Consider the following 20,763-nt stretch of genomic DNA (forward strand, 5'->3'; position numbering starts at 1 on the left):
GGGCGGTGGTGGCGACATTTTTACTTGCTTTCCCATGGTGGAAACAATGACAAAAAATCCTAGGAAATCGGGGATGTAAACTTTTGGAAAAGCAAAATTGCAATTTTAATCTGAAATGTCGCCCATGGTCCCTTACAAATATCATGAAACTGTGCACTGGAGTCAAGGGAATGGTGAGCAAACTACACCACATTCACCCAGGTTACATAAGACAGTTAAACTTTGCAGAAATTAAAACTGTCCCCAGAGCAATAATGAACCAGGGGAAAAAAAAGGAGAAAATCCCATGGTTCAGATTTTGACTACCCCAAATAATATCTGATAAATGAGGGGTGCCTTCTGCATCCCATATTCTGGAGGCAAAAACCAAAATGTTTGACCTTTTGGGAGAAAAATTCTAGTTCGTTGGGGTCTAGTTAGTGGCTCAGACATCCATTATACATCCTGCCCTTTTTTCTCTCCCATTTGCTACTATCTGATGAGTGGTGTACCCCTCACCTTGTTCCGATCACCAACAACTTGTCCTGCTCCCCCCCATGCCGACACGCTAGTTAAGAAAGCCCACCAACACTTTCTCAGACGACTAAGGAAATTTGGCATGTCAGCTACGATTCTCACCAATATTTATAGATGCACCATAGAAAGCATTCTTTCTGGTTGTATCACAGCTTGGTATGTCTCCTGCTCTGCCCAAGACCGCTCAAAACAATAATGGGCTGTGAGTGAAACCCAGTCCATCACTCAAACCAGCTTCCCATCCACCGATTCCACCTACTCTTCCCACTTGCTCAGAAAAACAGCCAGCATTATTAAAAACCCCACGCACTCAGGCCATATTCGCTTCCACCTTCTTCCGTTGGAAAAAAGATACAAAAGTCTGAGGATAAGTATCAAGTGACTCAAGAATAGTTCTTCCCTGCTGCCATCAGACTTTTGAATGGACCTACCTCGCATTAAGTTAATCTTTCTCTACACCCTAGCTATGACTGTAACATTACATTTTGCGCTCTCTCCTTTCTTTCTCTAGGAACGGTATGCCTTGTTTGTATACTGAACAAGAAACAATACTTTTCGCTGTATGTTAATACATGTAAATCAAATCAAATCAAATTATCTCCTGCCACCTCTCCCAAGGCTGAATTTTACTCAGCTTTTTCCTGGCACAATATGGAGCTGTATTACGGCAGAATGCAAGGAGTTTCAATCCCAAGTGTGGGAGACAAGCTGAAAAATCAAATCACAAGGCAGTCCATTGTACTTGCCTGAAACAGGAATAAGAGAGATTAAGAGGGAGACCCTTGTCAGGAGAAACAGCAACAAGCATCAGAAAAGAATTATGAACAATCTACAGCATGTTATAGGAGAGAAAGCAGCACTGACAAGAGAAACGCCATGGGAATAGAGTGCAGGTGAACAATCTGGAGCACATCCTGATACAAGGTACCAGAGACAGATGCAGTGATTGCAAACAGTAAGGAACATCAGATTTCCTTTGATCAGTGTTTAATTCCTGCCATGGCCAATAAACATTTGCTCCTCCAGCATTGGACACAACAAGACCAGTACTTCTTCAGACCTTTGTGAAAAAAGAACTCCACAGATAAAGGAAATTGTATTCACGAGCATTCTGTCTCTGAGGGTAACGACATGACTGTGATGACTTCAGCCAGGCTAATGAGGTGGGCTCGCGAGAGAATGAACTACCTGATGAGTCCTAGTTGATGGTTAAATCAGGGAGCTTCATGCTCCCTATTTAAAGCAGGTGTGTCAGACTCCCAGCCTGCATTCAGCAGAGAGCAACCGCAGAGCTGGCTGAGTACAGATGTATGATGTAAATAAAGTAATTTGGTGACGGGTCTTTTGCCTCTGTGGAGTTATTACAATTACCACCTTGAATTAGCAATCCATGTAAGACGATTTTATTGAACTATACAAGGACAAAGCAGTCCCCTTGACTGACATTCTCCCCCCACCATAAATATCCACTGCCTCCATCACTGCCACACAGTGGCAGCAGTGTGTGCCATCTACAAGAGACACTACAGGAACTCACCAAGGCTGCTTCAGCACCTTCCAATTAGCTATGGCCTCTGCCACCTAGAAGGACAAGGGCAGCAGATGCATAGGAACACCATCGCCTATAAGTTTCCAAGTCACACGCCACTCTGGCACGGGACTATACCGCCATTCCTTCACTGTCACTGGGTCGCAATTCTGGAACTCTCTCTCTAAGCAATGCAGGTGTACCTACACAGCACGGTCTGCAGCAGTTCAAGAATGTGACTCTCTAGCAACTTCTCAAACACAAATAGGGCTGGACAATAAATAATAGAAACCATAGAATCCCTCCTGTGCAGAAGGGGGCCATTCAGCCCATTGAGCTTTCACCAACAACAATCCCCACCCTTTCCCCGTAACCCCACACATTTATCCTGCTAATCCCCCTAACACTAAGGGGCCAATCAACCTAATCCGCACACCTTTGGAGTGTAGGAGGAAACTGGAGCACTCAGAGGGAACCCACGCAGACATGAGGAGAACATGCAGACTCCGCACAGACAGTGACTCGAGACCAGAATTGAACTCGGATCGCTGGCGCTGTGAGGCAGCAGTGCTAACTATTGGCCTAGCCTGTGATACACACCATCCTAAAAAATAATGTTTTAAAAAAACCCTAAAATTGCATGACCCTGTTGTGATATGAATCTTCAGAAGGTCCTGTCCAATTTGCCACAATCAAGAGCCGTGCGCATTTTGTGTTCTATATTGTGACACGGGGTAAAGTGGTCCTGGAGGAGAAAAGATTCACAAGAATGGTGCCGGAGAATAATCGAGAAAGAATGAACAGGCCTGGGCTCTTTCTGTAGAAAAGCGAAGACTGAGGGGTGACTGGAGATCATGAAACTATTTGATACGGTACACAAAAAGATGCCGTCACTCACATGACAAGCATGGTCACCGACATAATATAATTATTGATAAATCCAATAGTTAATTCCAAAGAAGCCGCTTTACTTTGAGAATGTTGAACATGGAGTGATTGAGTCGCATAACACAGATACATTTACAAGGAAGGTGGCTAAGCACATGAGGGAGGAACTGGTGCCAGTGCTGACAGGATGAGATAATGTAGGATTGAAATAGCCCATGTGAAGCATAAACACCAGCTGGGTGGAATGGCCTGTTTGTCTGCTGCAAACTTGAACATTTTAGCATTATTTGGTCATCACATTTTTCTGCTGCCATGGATCTGCCCGGTAACCACAGTAAGAAGTCTCACAACACCAGGTTAAAGTCCAACAGGTTTATCTGGTAGCACAAGCCACTAGCTTTCAGAACGCTGCTCCTTCATCAGGTGAGAGAAGAGACCTGATGAAGGGGCAGCGCTCTGAAAGCTAGTGGCTTGTGCTACCAAATAAACCTGTTGGACTTTAACCTGGTTTGTGAGATGTCTTACTGTGCTTACCCCAGTCCGACACCAGCATCTCCACATCATGTCTGCCTAGTAACAGCAGGAAAAGGAATTTAACAAGGATTGATAGGGTATGATCAGCCCAGTAACAGTAGCCAGTACTCAAAGATGAAAATGAAATGTGACCTTGTCACTTACAAGATTAGCAAACACAATCAGGTCTAAATAGCTATCATCAGGAAACAGCTTACCTAGATGACTATTTAGACCTGATTGTAGAGGTTTATAGCAGCTAATTTCAAGAGTAATGGAATGCAAAAGATGCAGACAGTCCGAATACACAGAGGAGCTAATCAAAGAGGAACCAGGGTATAATTGCAGTAGGCGGGTCAGTTTAACATCTCACAGTCGAGAGGCCATTTTAACATGTAAGAAGACTTAGAGACAGGGTAGAAACCTTGTAAAAGCAATTTACATAACTTTGTAGGATCAAGAAAAGATACGTCTCAGACTTATATTACCTTGTATTGCATGGTAACTATAAACCAAATTTGATTGACAGATGTTTAAAATTTGGATGTTGTTTGGGAATGGGAAATCTCAAGAAGTTCAGGCATCATAGATATATATTTTGGAACAAGGGCTAATTTCTATATAAATGTTGTGTGTGTGTGTGAGTGCGTGTGTGTTCGAATTGTAGAGTGTTACAGTCTGAATCATGCTTATTTGCCTTTTCTTCAGTTTAATAAATAGTCTTTAGTAATTGTTATATGATGACTGGGCTGGTTATTCTCAGTGGCGGTGACTCCTTGCAAACAAAACTAGAGACGGCAGCACTGTGGCACAGTGTTAGCATTGCTGCCTCACAGGGCCAGGAACCCAGGTTCAATTCAACTCAGGTCACTGTCTGTGTGGAGTTTGCACATTCTCCCCGTGCCTGCATGGGTTTCCTCCGGGTGCTCTGGTTTCCTCCCACAATCCAAAGATGTCCGGGTTAGCTGGATTGGCCATCCTAAATTAACCCTGGAGTCAGGGGGATTAGCAGGGTAAATGTGTGGAGTTACGGGAATAGCGCCAGGGTGGGATTGTGGCCTGTGCAAACTTGATGGGCCGAATGGCCTCCTTCTGCACTGTAGGGATTCTATGATCACCACAAAGTGGTGTTTCAAGTTGACATGCCCTCATAGATAATGGCTCCCATCTCATTGTGACACTGATTAGGAAAATAACAAGTGTTAAGGATTGGAATTCTCTGAATTCCATTACGCCCTGAGAGAAAAAATAGTTCATCAGGGAGTCAAAAAATACAAATGCATGATTCTCGAGCTGTTAAATCTGAACCCTTAATTAACCCACAAACCATATCCAGAGACCCTAATGCTGCTACATGGGTTTAGATGACTTCCACGTTAACATTTGGTGCATGTGCACTGACTGAATAATACAATATTTAAATTCAATACCTGCTTACTGGAGGTATAATTGCTTTTTTTCCTCTGTTGGTGTGTATAATACATTGCGTTTTGTGAATTTTGTGTTCAGATGTTCCTCTACAATGATTTTTCCCCAAGCATTTTTTAAAATCGCCTCCGAATGCACTGACAGGAATCAGTTACATAAAACACTGCAAGGCACCAGCCTTGTCCTTTGGGATTAGAAAATGGAGGCTTTGCAATTGAATTTTAGAAACAGGCTTTGACATAACAAGCTGGCCTTCTAGTCACTGGTTTCCTTCGAGCCATTTTCTTGCTGCAATGTGACCAAACTCTTTAATTAGTGAGCTGTGCCGAAACAGGCTGAAAATGGCCACTTACAAAAAATAATGGGGAGGTATACATAATATTAAAAACAATCAGCTTAATCAAAAGCTTACCTTAATCGCTTAACCCTGCTGTTTGAACTTTGAAAACATAAACCGGTACGAAGGAGTGGAGCTGGCTTTGCATGGCAGCATGAACTTGGCAAGGGCAGGTCACAATCCATAACGCGGGCCCTAAATTCATCTCCCGCTGACTTCAGAACATATAAATTAGGAGTGGGTGTAGGCCATTCGGCCCCTCGACCCTGCTCTGAAAATGCCGTACAAAAGCCAAGAGTGAAGTCTCCAAGGCATTGGCCCAGTAGAGACATGGAGTCATGTGATTAGCTGATCAAAGGTTCAAGGGCCTGTAAGGTTTCATGTTGAAGGATGGATTCAATTTCTACAGAAAAAGTAAAGTTTATTTATTTGGCTTTGATTTATTATTGTCACATGTCTTAACATACAGTGAAAAGTATTGTTTCTCGCACGCTATACTCATAGAACCCTACTTGGTTTGACTGAAAAATACCCTCATAGAACCCTACTGTGCAACAGAGGCCCTTCGGCCCATCGAGTCTGCACTGAACACAAGGCCCTACCCCCTTATCCCTACATATTATACCCACTAATCCCTCTAACCTATGCATCCCTGAACACTCAGGGGCAATTTCTTAGCACGGCCAATCAACCTAACCTGCATATCTTTGGACTGTGGGAGGAAACTGGAGCACCCAGAGGAAACCCACACAGACACGAGGAGAATCTGCAAACTCCACACAGACAATGTGGAGACATACAGACAAAGTATACCATTCATAGAGAAGGAAATGAGAGAGTGCAGAATGTAGTGTTACAGTCATGGCTAGGGTGGAGAAAACTTAATGCAAGGTAAGTCCATTCAAGAGTCTGACGGCAGCAGGGAAGAAGCTGTTCTTGAGTTGGTTGGTACATGACTTCAGACTTTTGTATTTTTTTCCCGATGGAAGAAGGTGGAAGAGAGAATATCCTGGATGCGTGGGGTCCTTAATTTTGCCGGCTGCTTTGCTGATACAGCGGGAAGTGTAGACAGAGTCAATGGATGGGAGGCTGATTTGCATAATGGATTGGGCTACATTCACAACCTTTTATGGATCCTTGTGGTCTTGGGCAGAGCAGGAGCCCATACCAAACTGTGATACAATCAGAAAGAATGCTTTCTATGGCGCATTTGTATAAGTTGGTGAGAGTTGTAGCTGACATGCCAAATGTCCATAGTCTTCTGAGAATGTAGAAGTGTTGGTGGGCTTTAACTATTTATTAGTCACAAGTAGGCTTACATTAACACTGTAATGTAGCTAGAGTGTAAATCCCCAATCATCACACTCCAGCATCTGTTTGGGTACACAGAGGGAGAATTTAGCATGGCCAATCTACCTAACCAGCATGTCTTTCAGAATGTGGGAGGAAACCAGAGCACCCGGAGGAAACCCATGCAGACACAGAGAGAATGTGCAAACTCTGCATAGATAGTGACCCAAATGGGGAATCGAACCCAGGTCCCTGGCGCTGTGAGGCAGCAATGCTAACCGCTGTGCCACCATGCTGCCCGGTATCAAATGCCAGGATCTTTTCCGAGACCCAACCGTGCACTGGATTATTGTTGGATTGGCCATTTAATGGTTGGGAGAGGTGCCCAGTGTCCAGTGAGGGAGGGATCTCAATGCCAGAGGTCCAAAACAAGGCCCTCGAGCACCGAGACACTGGCAGCCTGCCAATCCGGGGAGGACGAGGAGGGGACCTTCTCAGCACTTACAAAATCTGTGAAATCAACAGTGGTCCCAGCTGCCATTCTAGACAAGAGGGAAAACAACCCCACCTCTCCCCTGCCCTCTCCACAGATACTCCTCTCACTGCAGCCATGGCCACTTCCTTGGTAGGGAGGATTATAATTTTATTCAGGAGTGTTGGGCCCAGGTCTGCCGGTGAGAGGCCAACTTCTTCCATTGGCTGTGATTGAGTTACTGCGGGACGCCCTGTCTGCTGACTGGACACATTCACTTGGTGCAGGAGAGAGTCTTTAATAGGTCTCTGAATGGCATCCAGTGACTTCCTGCTGCTTCAGCCAGGTGGACGGCTCACTGGCTTCCATCAACATGATCCAAAGATGGGACAATGCGACAACCTGCCACACTGGCCAGCAGTGAGATAATCTGGCCTGTTCACCTCTAGCAGTGTTCCAAAAGTTTTGCTTTGGATTTTTTTTATTCTTTAAAGGAACATGGGTGTCACTGGCTGGGTCAGCATTTGTTACCCATCCCCAATTGCCCTTGAACTGAGCTCTGCTATTCTACATCGAGGTTAGTGACACATTGCTATGGCTCTGGAGTCACATGTAGGCCAGATGATGGCAGATTTCCACCCTGAAAGGATGTTAGTGAACCAGAGGGGTCGTTATGGGAATTGATGATATCATGGTCACCATCACAGATGGCCTGGTGGCACAGTGGTTAGCCCTGCTGCCTCACAGCACCAGGGACCCGGGTTCGATTCCTGGCTTGGGTCACTGTCTGCGCCGAGTTTGCACGCTGTCCCCATTTCTTCCAGGTGCTCTGGTTTCCTCTCACACTCCAAAGACATACAGGTTAGGTGGATTGGCCATGCCAACTTGTCCTTTAGTGTCCCAAGATGTTGTGCAGGTTAGGTAGATTGGTCATGTTAAATTGCCCCTTAGGGTCCAAGATGTGTAAGTTAGGTGGATTGGCCATGTTACATTGCCCCTTAGTGTCCAAGATGTGTAAGTTAGGTGGATTGGCCATGTTAAATTGTCTCCTGGTGTCCAAGATGTGTAGGTTAGGTGGATTGGCCATGTTAAATGCACAGGATTATGATGATGGGGGTGATGGGTGAGGGATGTGTGGGCCTGGGTAAGATACTCCGTTGGACAGTCAGAGCAGATAGGAAAAGTGGCCTCCTTCTGCCCTGTAGGGCTTCTATCGCCTCCTGACATTCCCGTGATGCCACTATCTCAATATTTCAGACAGTTAAGACTTTCTGATCACAGTACTTGTACGTTCAGTTAAAAAAAACTGACAAAAAAAAGTCACTGCAATAATAATTTCCAAACAGAAGTAACTTAACAGCAGTGATAAAACAATCCATGAATTTTTACCAACTCCCAAGAACAACAGTTGGCATTACCACGAATGGAATGCAGAACGTTGTCTTTGGGTGTGTCTCCTCCGCAGAGGTCAAGGAGACAGTCAAAGTAACTGCCATGTTGCAGGAATCACTGCATCGCAGCATCGCAGGAAGCAGTGTGCCGAAAACCTGAGAGGCCTCAAAAATAAGCCTCACGTACTCAGTCACTTCTAGCTCTGAACCAAAGATACAGTTATTTCACAATGAGGCATTTGATAGAGAGGACACGCTCACAAAACTGTGCGGTGACAAATCAGGACCAGCAAAGATCGGCACCGCACACAATATCTTCTGCGTTAACTGAGAAGTGACGTGCGGCAAACAGAGAAGGAGTCAGAAAGCACTTTGATAAGGTTTAATTAAGGGACTGCAGTACAATAAGGCAGGGCTCACTCCGACAAATATTTAAAGAGATTGCAACAAACTCACAACATGGCATCTCAGTGAGGTTGCTTTTTGGCAGCAGGTGGTATCACATTGCACGCCAATGCTATTTATATTTGTATTATTTTTATTTATATTTGTTATGAATAATCGTGTGGGCTTTGATGGCTGTGAATAGCAACACAGTCACAGCAGTGAAAGGTCATTCATCAAAAGCACAGCAGGGGCAATTAGATTCTCAGATCATCTAGCAATGAGATGAAAATCAAGGATTAAGGACTAAACGACATTTTGGAAGCATATTTTCTTGTTTCACAAAGCCCAAGAAAGGAATAATTTAGATGCAACAGCTAAACAATGGCTCGATATTTTCCTTCCCATTCGAGAGCCATCATCCTTAAGCAGAGATCTCACAAAGCTTTCCACTTAATGGCGGCGCGGTGGCACAGTAGTTAACACTGCTGCCTCACGGCGCCAGGAACCTGGGTTCAATTCCCGGCTTGGGTCACTGTCTTTGTGGACTTTGCATGTTCTCCCCGTGTCTGCATGGGTTTCCTCCGGGTGCTCCGGTTTCCTCCCACACTCCAAAGATGGGTGGGTTAGGTGGGTTGGCCATGCCAAATTGCCCCTTAGTGTCAGGGGTCTAGCAGGGTAAATGTGTGGAGTTGCAGGGATAGGGGACGGGTGGGCTGAATGGCCTCCTTTTGTACTATAGGGAATCTACGAAAGGGCTGGTTTGTGTCCTGAGCTACACTTCAGCTTAAAACCGATGAAACATTTGAGAAAAAGAAACCAGCAGAAAAATATAGATTACATACCTGGCACGGTATTCGTGAGTCCTGTACGCAATTTTTAAAAATCAACTGGGCACTGGGAAAGCCATCTGGACCAGGCTGACCATAATTCTGCCTTGTTGTATGAAAGATACTCCAATCTTCTCCACACCTGACATAATGGGGTTGCACAGTGGTTAGCACTGCTGCCTCACAGCACCAGGGACCCGGGTTCGATTCTGTCCTAGCATCACTGTCAGTGTGGAGCCTGCACATTCTCCCCGTTGTCCATGTGCGTTTCTTCCCACAGTCCAAAGATGTGCAGGTTAGGTGGACTGGCCATGTTAAATTGCCTCATAGTGTAAATTAGATGGATTAGTCATGGGAAATGGTGGGATTATGGGAATAGGGTGGGGGGAGGGCCTGGGCAAGATAGTCTTGTCAGAGAATCAGTGCCTCTTAGTGTCCCAATATGTCTAGATTGTGGGGTTTATTGGCCTTCTTGAATTGCTGCAGTCCATGTTCTGTGGGTGGACTTTAACCTGGTGTTGAGAGACTTCTCACTGTGCTCACCCCAGTCCAACACCGGCATCTCCACATCATTTCTGACATGTGACATGCTTCCAAGAGTCAGAGAGAGAGAGAGAGAAAAGAGTGACTTTATTTACCTGCAAGCATAGAAGTGTTTTGTTGATGTTCTTCAGCTCTTGCCTTCACGGTACACACTGGCACAGTAGAGCTAGATCAGACTAGCACAAAGAGGCCAGAGTTACAGCTAGGTTTTAATCTCTTTTCATGTGTATTCTGAAAGGGGTAAAGAGCAAACATGTCTTTCACACAGAACTGCTTTCTTTCAACTCACCATGTCCACAGTCTGGGGTACAAGTTACAAGAAGTGGTTTCTGCTGAAATGGTAATCAGCCTCTATTATCTCCATAGGAGATTACAATTCCATTTTTGAATGGGATATCTTCCTTTGAAGTCTGAAAAATGTTGGGACATTTCATTCTCTTTGGACTAATTGGTCAAGTGACATGCACATGGATTTTTCCAGCAAGTGATTACATTACAGTTTTTGCTTGCGTGACCTCTTCTTAAAAAACACACATTTGACTTAAAAATTAACGTGTCCGTTAAGTAATTCAGCGTAACAATCTGTTGTCATGAGAAGCATCATTAAAGTACCATCTCACTGTGCAACGATTGGCTGCCACATTCCCCCATTAAGGTCACTAAACTGCAAAAGTTCTTCAATGGTTAAAATTCTGGGCATTCTGATTTAGTGAAAGGCACTATATAAATGCAGTGTTGGCTCTTTGAAAGATCTATTGGTCCCATATCCCTCTCTTCCCTCTTGGGGTCCTTGTGCATGAGTCGCAAAAACCCAGCTTGCAGGTGCAGCAGGTGGTCAGGAAGGCGAATGGGATGCTGGCCTTCATAGCGAGGGGGATTGAATATAAAAGTAGGGAGGTCTTGCTGCAGCTGTATAGGGCATTGGTGAGGCCGCAGCTGGAGTACTGTGTGCAGTTTTGGGCGCCGCACCTGCGCAAGGATATTTTGGCCCTGGAGGGAGTGCAGAGGAGGTTTACTAGGCTGATACCGGAGTTGAGGGGATTGAGCTATGAGGAGAGGCTGAATAAACTAGGCTTGTACTCGTTAGAGTTTAGAAGAATGAGGGGAGATCTCATTGAGACGTATAAGATGATGAATGGGATGGATAGGATAGAGGTGGAGAGACTCTTCCCGCTCAAAAAAGACAGTAGGACTAGGGGGCACAGCCTCAAGATAAAGGGGGGGCGGTTTAGAACGGAGTTGAGGAGGAACTTCTTCACTCAAAGGGTGGTGAATCTCTGGAATTCTCTGCCCGTTGAAGTGGTGGAGGCTGCCTCGCTAAATATTTTTAAGAAGCGGGTTGATGGGTTCTTGATAAGAGAGGGGATTAAGGGTTATGGGGAGAGGGCGGGAAAGTGGAACTGAGCCACGACAGATCAGCCATGATCTTATTGAATGGCGGGGCAGGCTCGAAGGGCTAGATGGCCTACTCCTGCTCCTATTTCTTATGTTCTTATGTTCCCCCAAAGCCCCGCCACTTATTTGCTGCAGACTGTTGTTTATTTTTCTTCCTTCGTCACTTTCTCTAACTCTGGTTCTGTCTAAGTATGAACAGACCAAAGGAAATGATTGGCTCACATGTGCGATAAACATCATGGCTAGAATTTAGCACAAACATGGGATCACTCCCAAGAGGGTGGCCTCGTGGTATTATCGCTTGACTATTAATCCAGAAACTCAGCTAATGTTCTGGGGACCTGGGTTCAAATCCTGCCACTAGATGATAGAATTTGAGTTCAAAAAAATCATCTGGAGTTAAGAATCTCCTGATGGAGGCCCTGCCCCAACCTAATTTTTTTTCTCTTTATCCATTCATGGGACGGGGGCGTCACTGCTTGGCCAACATTTATTGCCCATCCCTAGTTGCCCTTGTTCAAAAGGCAGTTGAGAGTCAACCACATTGCTGTGGCTCTGGAGATTTCCTTCCCTAAAGGACGTGAGTGAACCAGATGGGTCTTTCCGATAATCGACAATGGTTTCATGGTCATCTTAATTCCAGATTTTTTTTTATTGAATTCACATGCCACCAGCTGCCATGGTGGGATTCGAACCCGGGTCCCCAGAACATTAGCTGAGTTTCTGTATTAATAATCTAGCCATAATACCACTAGGTCATCACCTCTTCTTTGAGGTGATCCTGCCTCTGTCTGGCTGGATCACCCCGAGCCCATTTTCCAGCCAGGACAAAATACTCACTGCCATCCAGCAGCAAGTCCCTGCACCAAGAGTTGCCCAAAGCTCGAACAGCTGAGACTTCTCTAATCCCAGCAGTGCCACTGGGAGTACTGGTCACTGCTGGGACTACAAACCAGTTCCCGAACAAGTGTGTCACCAGAACAGAGACATCGAGGTAAGTGGGTTTCGCTGGAGCCAGTGTGGACTACACATCGCTCGCCCAGTTTTCATTGTAGTTTTTATGAACCAGCAGACGGACGGGGCGGCCTCCTTTATTTTTATTCTTCCAAAGGATGTGGACCTTACTGGCAAGGCCAGAATTGACTGCTCATCCCTACTTGCCCTTGAGAAGATGGTGGTAAACTGGTGCACCTTAAACTGCTGTAACCCATCTTGTCCAGGTACACCATGGTGCTGTTGGGAGAGTTACAGGAATTTTGGCCCAGAGACATTGAAGGAATGGCCATGTAGTTCCAAGTCAGAATGGCGTACAACTTGGAAGGGAATTTGCGAGTGGTAGTTTTCCCATGCACTGGCTGCCCTTGTCCTTCGAGCTGGTAGTGGTTGTAGGATTGGAAAGTGTCATGTCAAGCGTCATGTTAACAAGTTGCCGCAGTGCATTTTGTATTTGGTACATACTGTGGTCACTGTGTGGGCGGGATGCCGATCAAATGGGCTGCTTTGTCCTGGGTGGTGTGGAGCTTTTAACTATTGTTGGAGCCGCGCTCATCCAGACAAGTGGAGAGTATTCCATCACACCCCTGACGTGAGGCTTATTGATGGTGGACAGGCTTTGGGGAGTCAGGAGGTGAGTTACTTAGAATCATAGAATTGCCTACAGTGCAGAATGAGGCCATTTGGCCCATCAAGCCTGTACTGATAACCCAGGTCCTATCCCTGTAACCCCATGTATTTACCCTGCCAATCCCCCTGCACCTCAGGGGGAGTTTAGCGTGGCCAATCAACCAAACTGTGCGTTTTTGGAGTGTGGGAGGAAACTCCACACAATGAACCAAGCTGGGAACCGAACCCGGGTCCCTGACGCTGGTGAGGCAGTATTGCTAACCATTGTGCCATCCTACCTGCCACAGAATTCCAGCCTCTGACCTGTCCTCGTAGCCACAGTATTCATAGGAAATCGTTTGGCCAAAGGGAGATGGAGAAACTACAATGGCGGCCAATGACAATTGAAGACTTTAGTTTAAATCCCAAACAAGCAGAAGGATGGCACAACCTGGCAGAAGAGCTCAGTTTCCTCAGGAACACTGCTTGTGGACAATTATCACCCTTTGTCATTAATAACAGGAGACTTTTTCTCACATTTGGGTTCACTGCACGTTGAGCAGAACCAGTTGGTCTTTCCATTGGTGACAGGCAATATCTTCAGTGAGGAAGAGTGCGGATTCTGTCGGGGAAAAGCTACGTGTCTTTCAGCAGTCATGTTCGCACTGGAAGACAATCCACCTTAATCCTGGATCATTCAGGCAGGCTGAGAGAAAGATTGTGTGCACCCAGTCACACGGTTAAAACTGTAAGTTTCAGCGAACACCTCCTAACTCTTCGTATCAGACACTCTGAGCTCTCACAGTATGGCAGTAAAGTACTGTGCAGATGGTATAGTGACAAGCCAGACAGATTTGCCAGCACCTTCCTATGTAACTGCTGTTAGATGGTGCGAATCTCCTGTGCATATTAGATTTATGATCTACCCTTATTTTAAGAGCACTGCTTTAATCTGCTTCTACGGGCAGCATTGGGAAGATTGTGCTGAGTATGACAGATGGACTGGGTGTATCGGCTGGTCATTACCATTTCAGAGAAGCCTGAGTTTTAATCTTACACGATCTGGAGAGGGATGTGACATCCCCCAGTCACCCTGCGACTACGAAATCAGCTTAGTCACACTCAAGGTTCATTTTTCAGAGACAGTCAAGTCAAGTAGGTTCAATAAAGGCTGGTTATCCACAAATGCCCCGATGGTGAAGACAAGAATCTGCTCTCCTGGTTCCAAGTCAGATTGTTGAATGATAGAATCGTAAATGTGCCCATACATTGAGGGGAGCCAATGGCCTAGTGGTATTATCGCTAGCCTATTAATCTGGAAACTTAACTAATTTCTGGAGATGCAGGTTTGAATCCCGCTGGTGGAATTTGAAGTCAATAAAAAAAAAAATCTGGAATTAAGAATCTACTGATGTCCATGAAACCATTGTTGGAAAAACCCATCTAGTTCACTAATGTCCTTTAGCAAAGGAAATCTGCCATCCTTACCTGGTCTGGCTGATATGTGACTCCAGAGCCACAGCAATGTGGTTGACTCTTAAATGCCTGCAGGGATAGACAATGAATGTTGGCCCAACCAGGAAAAGCACAGAAGGAAGGTTTTTTTTTAAAAAAAAAATTTTATTAGCATCACAAGTAGGCTTAGATTAACACTGCAATGAAACTACTGTGAATTTCCCCAAGTCACCACACTCAGGTGCTTGTTCGGGTACACGGAGAGAGAATTTAGCATGGCCAACGCACTTAACCAGCACGTCTTTCGGTCTGTGGGAGGAAACCGGAGGAAACCCACGCAGACATGGGGAGAAGGTGCAGCTGTAGGGCGGCAAGGTGGTTAACACTGCTGTCTCACAGCGCCAGGGACCCGGGTTCAATTCCAGCCTCGGGTCACTGTCTGTGTGGAGTTTGCACATTCTCCCCGTGTCTACATGGGTTTACTTTGGGTACTCCGGTTTCCTCCCGGACTCCAAAGACGTGCGGGTGAGGGTGATTGGCCATGATAAATTGACCCGAATGTCAGGGAATTAGCAGGGTAAATATGTGGGGATACTGGAATAGGCCTGGCTAGGATTGTGGTCAGTGCAGAGTCAATGGGCTGAATGGCCTCCTTCTGCACTGTCGGGATTCTATGATTCAATGATTCACTCTGCACAGACAGTGACCCAAGACGGGAATTGAACCCCGGTCCCTGGTGCTGTGTGGTGCTAACCACTGTGTCACCGTGCCATCTCACGATCAGTGACAGGGTGGAAGACAGGAGAAATTGAACAACAAATAAAAAGAGTAGGTGGTGCAAGACGAAAAGGAGAGGTAATGAGACAAGTGAAGGAACAAAAGATGCGTCTAGATGAAAGAAATTTTTAAGGCGAATAGTTTCTCCACTTTCCAGATCAAAAGGCCCCCCTCAGTTACGACAATGCACAAAGCAATTTGACAAAATAAGTTCAGACTTGCCTTCCATTTCAAATTATTATTCCTATTCTAACTAATCATTGCATAAGTCTGGTGGCAGAACACATCGTGATGCTGGAGTATTGCAGCATCTTAATGGCATCGTGCACAGTGGGGATTATACAACGCCATGTAGAATCTGACAGATTGATTAACATCCAGCAACAACATGCAACAAAATGTTGTGAAACACACAGACAACAAAGACTTTCAAAGGAAATTGGTTTCATCGAAGATCGGGCTGGTTAACGCGCAGATCTTGTTTGCTTGGAAATGTCAGATATGTCAAAACAGTGGTCCTGAAACCCGGTTTGCAGTTCTGTGCTGAAATAAAAATGGTGCCAGATGTCTGCTAATATGCACAACTAATTGTCAAATTACCATACTGGAGTGTCAGGAGGTCACGAAGGGTTACAGGGAGCACTTATCAGAATTCCGATTTCTTGCTGCTCTGTATAAAAACAATCTAACCTTTTGGCGGCAAAAAAAAAGCACTTCATTAAAAAAGTTCTCCTAATCATAAAGCTGGGACTAGGCTTATTCTCAATTTTAAATACCAACTTCTATTGTCTTTTAAGGCTTAGTTCTTGAGTAGAATGAATTACTACCACCCCCACCCCCCCCCCAAGAATCTTTGGCAGGAGTTCAGGAAAATCAACAATCGCAATTCTAGTGTTAACATTTTGATAAGTTATGTGTAAAAATACATAATCCGACTGAGTGAGTAGTAGACTTCTCACAGGAAGCCTTACTTATTGAAGGGCTTGTGTGAAAGTAATTGTGTGCCGGGAGGCAGGATCAGCGCGGTGTATGAAATCCTTTGAGCACAAAGTTAGCATCACGTCCTAAACAAACTTGCAGGTTCACCTTGCAGACTTGTCACGGCAGACTTGCGAACAGATTAAGTAGAAGCGCAGTGAAACAAACTCAGTTCTTGCGAAGACACAGAACCTGTGGGTGTCCTGTTTGGTCTCACAGGCATCAATTTAATTATATCGACGCATGTGCCAACCACTTCCGAGTTAGGACACATTTCACATCGGAGTGGATGTATAAAAAAGTGACAATGCTAAATCCTAACAAGCATAAAATGTTCTCAGTGCATTTAATAAATTCAATTTGGCTGTCAGGTTCCAACTCCAGACAGCAGCACACCTTAAAATGTTTAACTGTGCCAAACAGTCTCTGCGTACGCTTATACACTGAGTGATGGAACTGAAGGATTTAGTGGGGAATGGTACAAAGATTCCCACTCATTGTACAGTCCAGGGGAAACCTGATGAAAAGCACAAATTTTCTTTGCAAAGTTGAAAGTTTATTTGTTATTCACAAGTAAGGCTGACATTCACACCGCAATGAAGTCACTGTGAAATTCTCCTAGTCGCCTGTTCGGGTCAATGCACTTAACCAGCACGTTTCTGCGGACTGTGGGAGGAAACCGGAGCACGTGGAGGAAACTTGCGCGGGCGCGGGGTGAACGCGCAGACTCCACGCAGACAGTGGCCCAAGCCGGGAATCGAACCCGGGTTCCTGGCGCTGTGAGGCAGCAGCGCTAACCACTGTGCCACCGTTCTGCATTCCATCTGGGCCCTCAGCGGCGGTCCCGTAAAGAGACGTTTCTCGGTTAATTAAAAAAAAAGAGGTATTTTATTGACCTATCATTAGCAAGATGTTACAGAGGCTCCAGACGTGCACCCAAAACCTGCGTCGAGTAAAAGCAACAAGTTTTAAAAATAAAATCAGCTGCTTTGAAAATCAAAGCTACAAATGTGAAACCAAAATGATTAAAACCAAAATGAGACGCGGGTGTTAAATATACATTTAAATAACAAAGAGACAAACCACCCTGTGTGATGCAACGTGTTCTCTGCAGGACTATGAGCTGCATACCTCGTTGCTAAGAATGGAACACCATCTCTTGATCTCGCTGCTCACATTTTGTGCCTCCTCATTCACTTTCACATTAAAAATAGGTTACGTCCCCAAAGGCAAATGTGGCTGGAACTGCAGTTGTTTAAGAAGGTAAATATGCCACAGTTCTCATGTACTCGTTTATTTTCTGCTCTCTTCTGTCTCGCTGGGATCCTTCTCCTGTCGCTCTCTTTCCCGCCTCATTTCTCTCAGCTCCTGTCTGTATTTCCGCTCAATGAAGCGTTTCTGATGAGCCATCTGGGGAAAGTTATCTGGTGCAAGGAGGAAATATTTTATTAATGAACTATACCCTGGTAGTGCTTCAAGAATGTTACACTGAAATTGCAAGAGAGAGAGAAAAAAAAAAGAATCCACTCAGAAATGTATAAAAAAGACCCCCCACACCCCCCAGAAATAAATCTAGGGCAGTCTGCTGGCTGGTGAAGATGTCCTTGCAGAAATGAAGCAAAGCAGGTGAGGCCACACAAGTTGGCGACCCAATGCAGGGGTTAGTGGGGCAAATGGAGGAGAGAATGCAGAGAGACGAGGAAAAGATACTTTTGGAATAAGGCCCCACCCCACCCTCAGGCACAGCCATAGAAAGCATTCTGCCCGGACGTATCACAGCTTGGTACGGCTCCTGCTCTGTCCAAGGCTGCAAGGAACTACAAAGGGTTGTGAACAAAGCCCAGTCCATCACTCAAACCAGCCTCCCATCCATTCACTCTGTCTACACTTCTCGCTGCCTCAGCAAAATTAAGGATCCCACGCACCCCGGACATTTTCTCTTCCACCTTCTTCCTTCGGTACAACGAGACAAACGTCCGAGGTCACGTACCAACTGATTCAAGGACAGTTTCTTCCCTGCTGCTGTCAGACTTTTTGCCTGTTGAAGTGGTGGAGGCTGCCTCGCTAAATATATTTAAGTCACGGGTAGATAGGTTTTTGACAGACAAGGGGATTAAGGGTTATGGGGAGAAAGCAGGAAAGTGGAACTGATCCACTTCAGATCAGCCATGATCTTACTGAATGGCGGGGCAGGCTCAAACGGCTCGATGGCCTACTCCTGCTCCTATTTCTTATGTTCTTCTGACTTTTGACTGGACTTTCCTCACATTATGTTGATCTTTCTCTACACCCTAGCTATGACTATAACACTACATTCTGTACTCTCTCCCTTCCTTCTCTACGAATGGTAATGCTTTGTCTGTATAGTGTGCAAGAGACAATACTTTTTACTGTATACCAATACCTGTGACAATAATAAATCAAATCAAATCAGGGGGGCAGTGGCATAGTGGCAATGCCACTGGGTTAATAACTCAGGCTAATGCTCTGGGGACACGGGTTCAAATCTCACCAATGTTGCTGATGGAACTTAAAGACAACTAATAAAACATCAAGTGGTGACTGTTATCGATTGTTATAAAAAACCCATCGACTTCATTAATGTCCTTTTGAGACCACTGTCTTCCATCAAAACGGCAAATGTTGAATAAACTCAACAGGTCTGGCAGCATCCATGGTGAGAGAAATATAATTAAAGTTTTGAGCCCTAATAACCCTTCTTCAGAGCTGAAAAGGACAGAAACGTGATGAAATTATATACCTGGAAGGGGGGCGGAGAGGTGGGGGGAGAATGGAAAGTCAGTGATAGGTCGGAGTTAAGGAGAGATTGACGAATATACCATGGACATGGGATAATGGGGTGTTAATAGTGCCAGTGGGGACAGGAGGGTGTTAGTAGTGGCAAAGGTAGGATAGCAGGACACGTCAATAGAACAGAGGTCACTGCCTCGGTGGGAGCACAACTGAATGACGAGGGACAGTGGCCATGGGGGCTGGAGGAGAGGAAGACAGGCATTAGTTGGATTGTTCTGGGCTCTTTCGTTGCCCTAATCTGGTCTGGTTCCAGATCCACAGCAATGTGGTTGACTCCTAAATGCCCTCTGAAACGGCCTAGCAAGCCACTCGGTTCAAAGGGCAATAAGAAATGGGCTACAAAGTGTTGGCCCTGCTGGAAATGCTCACATCCCACGAAAGAAGAAATAAAATCTTCCCTCTTAATTTTTTTTTTGGTTAGCACTGCTGCCTCACAGCACCAGGGACCTGGGTTCAACTCCGGCCTCGGGTCACTGTCCTCTCTGTCTCTGCGTTGGGTTTCCTCCGGGTGCTCTGGCTTCCTCCCACAGCCCAAAAATGTGCGAGTTAAATGGATTGGCCATGCTAAATTCTCCCTTAGTGTCAGAAGGATTAGCAGGGTAAATGCATGAGATTACAGGGATAGGTGGAATTGTTGTCAGTGCAGGCTCAATGGGCCGAATAGCCTCCTTCTGTGCTGCAGGGATTCTATGATTGATTGCGTGGGAGATTTTTATAAGGTGTGCTGTATTATAAAGTGGCCAATTTGTGCGTGTGAGATCATTGCGTTGCCTTGTGGCCACACAGGTCAATGGGAATATTAACTCTCTGCAAACCAAAATCACACAAAGGCATCAAAACAGGAGTTTCAATGGGTAACTCGTGGACTGATCGCAAAGACATTTCCATAACATTGTCTGGGCAGCTTATTGACAGAGGAGGAGGAGGAAGGACTGCCTCTTCACACAGTACTTTATATTATCCTGTATTGATGTGATGAACTGTTCAAACATCAACAGCAGATAGCAAATACAATTGTGGAATCATTTCCAATAAAGCAAATGACCTACACATATTCCAAACAAATTGAAAAAATGCACAAATTTAAAGTGAAATGCTCTCTTATTTATATGTGATGGGTTTACAGCTATAGTGATAAACATGTGTGTGTGTGTCAGCATTAAGGTAATGTGGGTTGATCATTCGACTGTGCTTTGATCCACAGGGGGAAATGCCAGAGTTGTGTCTCCTTGTCCAAGAGACTGGAACTAGGAGACAAGCTTTAAAAATAAGGGGGCTCCCATTTGAGATCACAGAATCCCTACAGTGCAGAAAGAGGCCATTCGGCCTATCGAGCCTGTATCAGCAACACTCCCACCCAGCCCCTAACCCCACATATTTATCATGACACTAGGGGCAGTTGAGCTTGGCCAATCAACCTAACCTACACATCTTTGGACTGAGAGGGGAAACCGGAGCACCTGGAGGAAACCCAGGCACACATGGGGAGAACGTGCAAACTCCACACAGACAGTGACCCGAGGCTAGAATCAAACCTGGGTCCCTGGCGCTGTGAGGCAGCAGTGCCAACCATTGTGCCACCATGCTACAGTGAAGATGAGTTTCTTTTCCTGAGGGTTGTG

At 45.4% G+C, this 20,763-nt stretch overlaps 1 protein-coding gene across 1 annotated transcript in view; it reads right to left on the bottom strand.

Moving 5' to 3' along the window:
* Positions 1-17,196: 17,196 nt before the first annotated feature.
* The window catches only part of drosha (drosha ribonuclease III), a 150,519-nt gene continuing 146,952 nt past the window's right edge, over positions 17,197-20,763 (bottom strand). The window contains exon 32 of the mRNA XM_080201532.1: positions 17,197-17,751. Coding sequence (XP_080057658.1) covers positions 17,621-17,751 — 131 coding nt within the window. The 3' untranslated portion in view covers positions 17,197-17,620. The remainder of the gene's footprint in view (positions 17,752-20,763) is intronic.

The sequence above is a fragment of the Carcharhinus amblyrhynchos genome, chromosome 2, assembly GCF_965287045.1.
Source record: "Carcharhinus amblyrhynchos chromosome 2, sCarAmb.v2.hapA, whole genome shotgun sequence".
NCBI classification, from domain to species: Eukaryota; Metazoa; Chordata; class Chondrichthyes; order Carcharhiniformes; family Carcharhinidae; genus Carcharhinus; species Carcharhinus amblyrhynchos.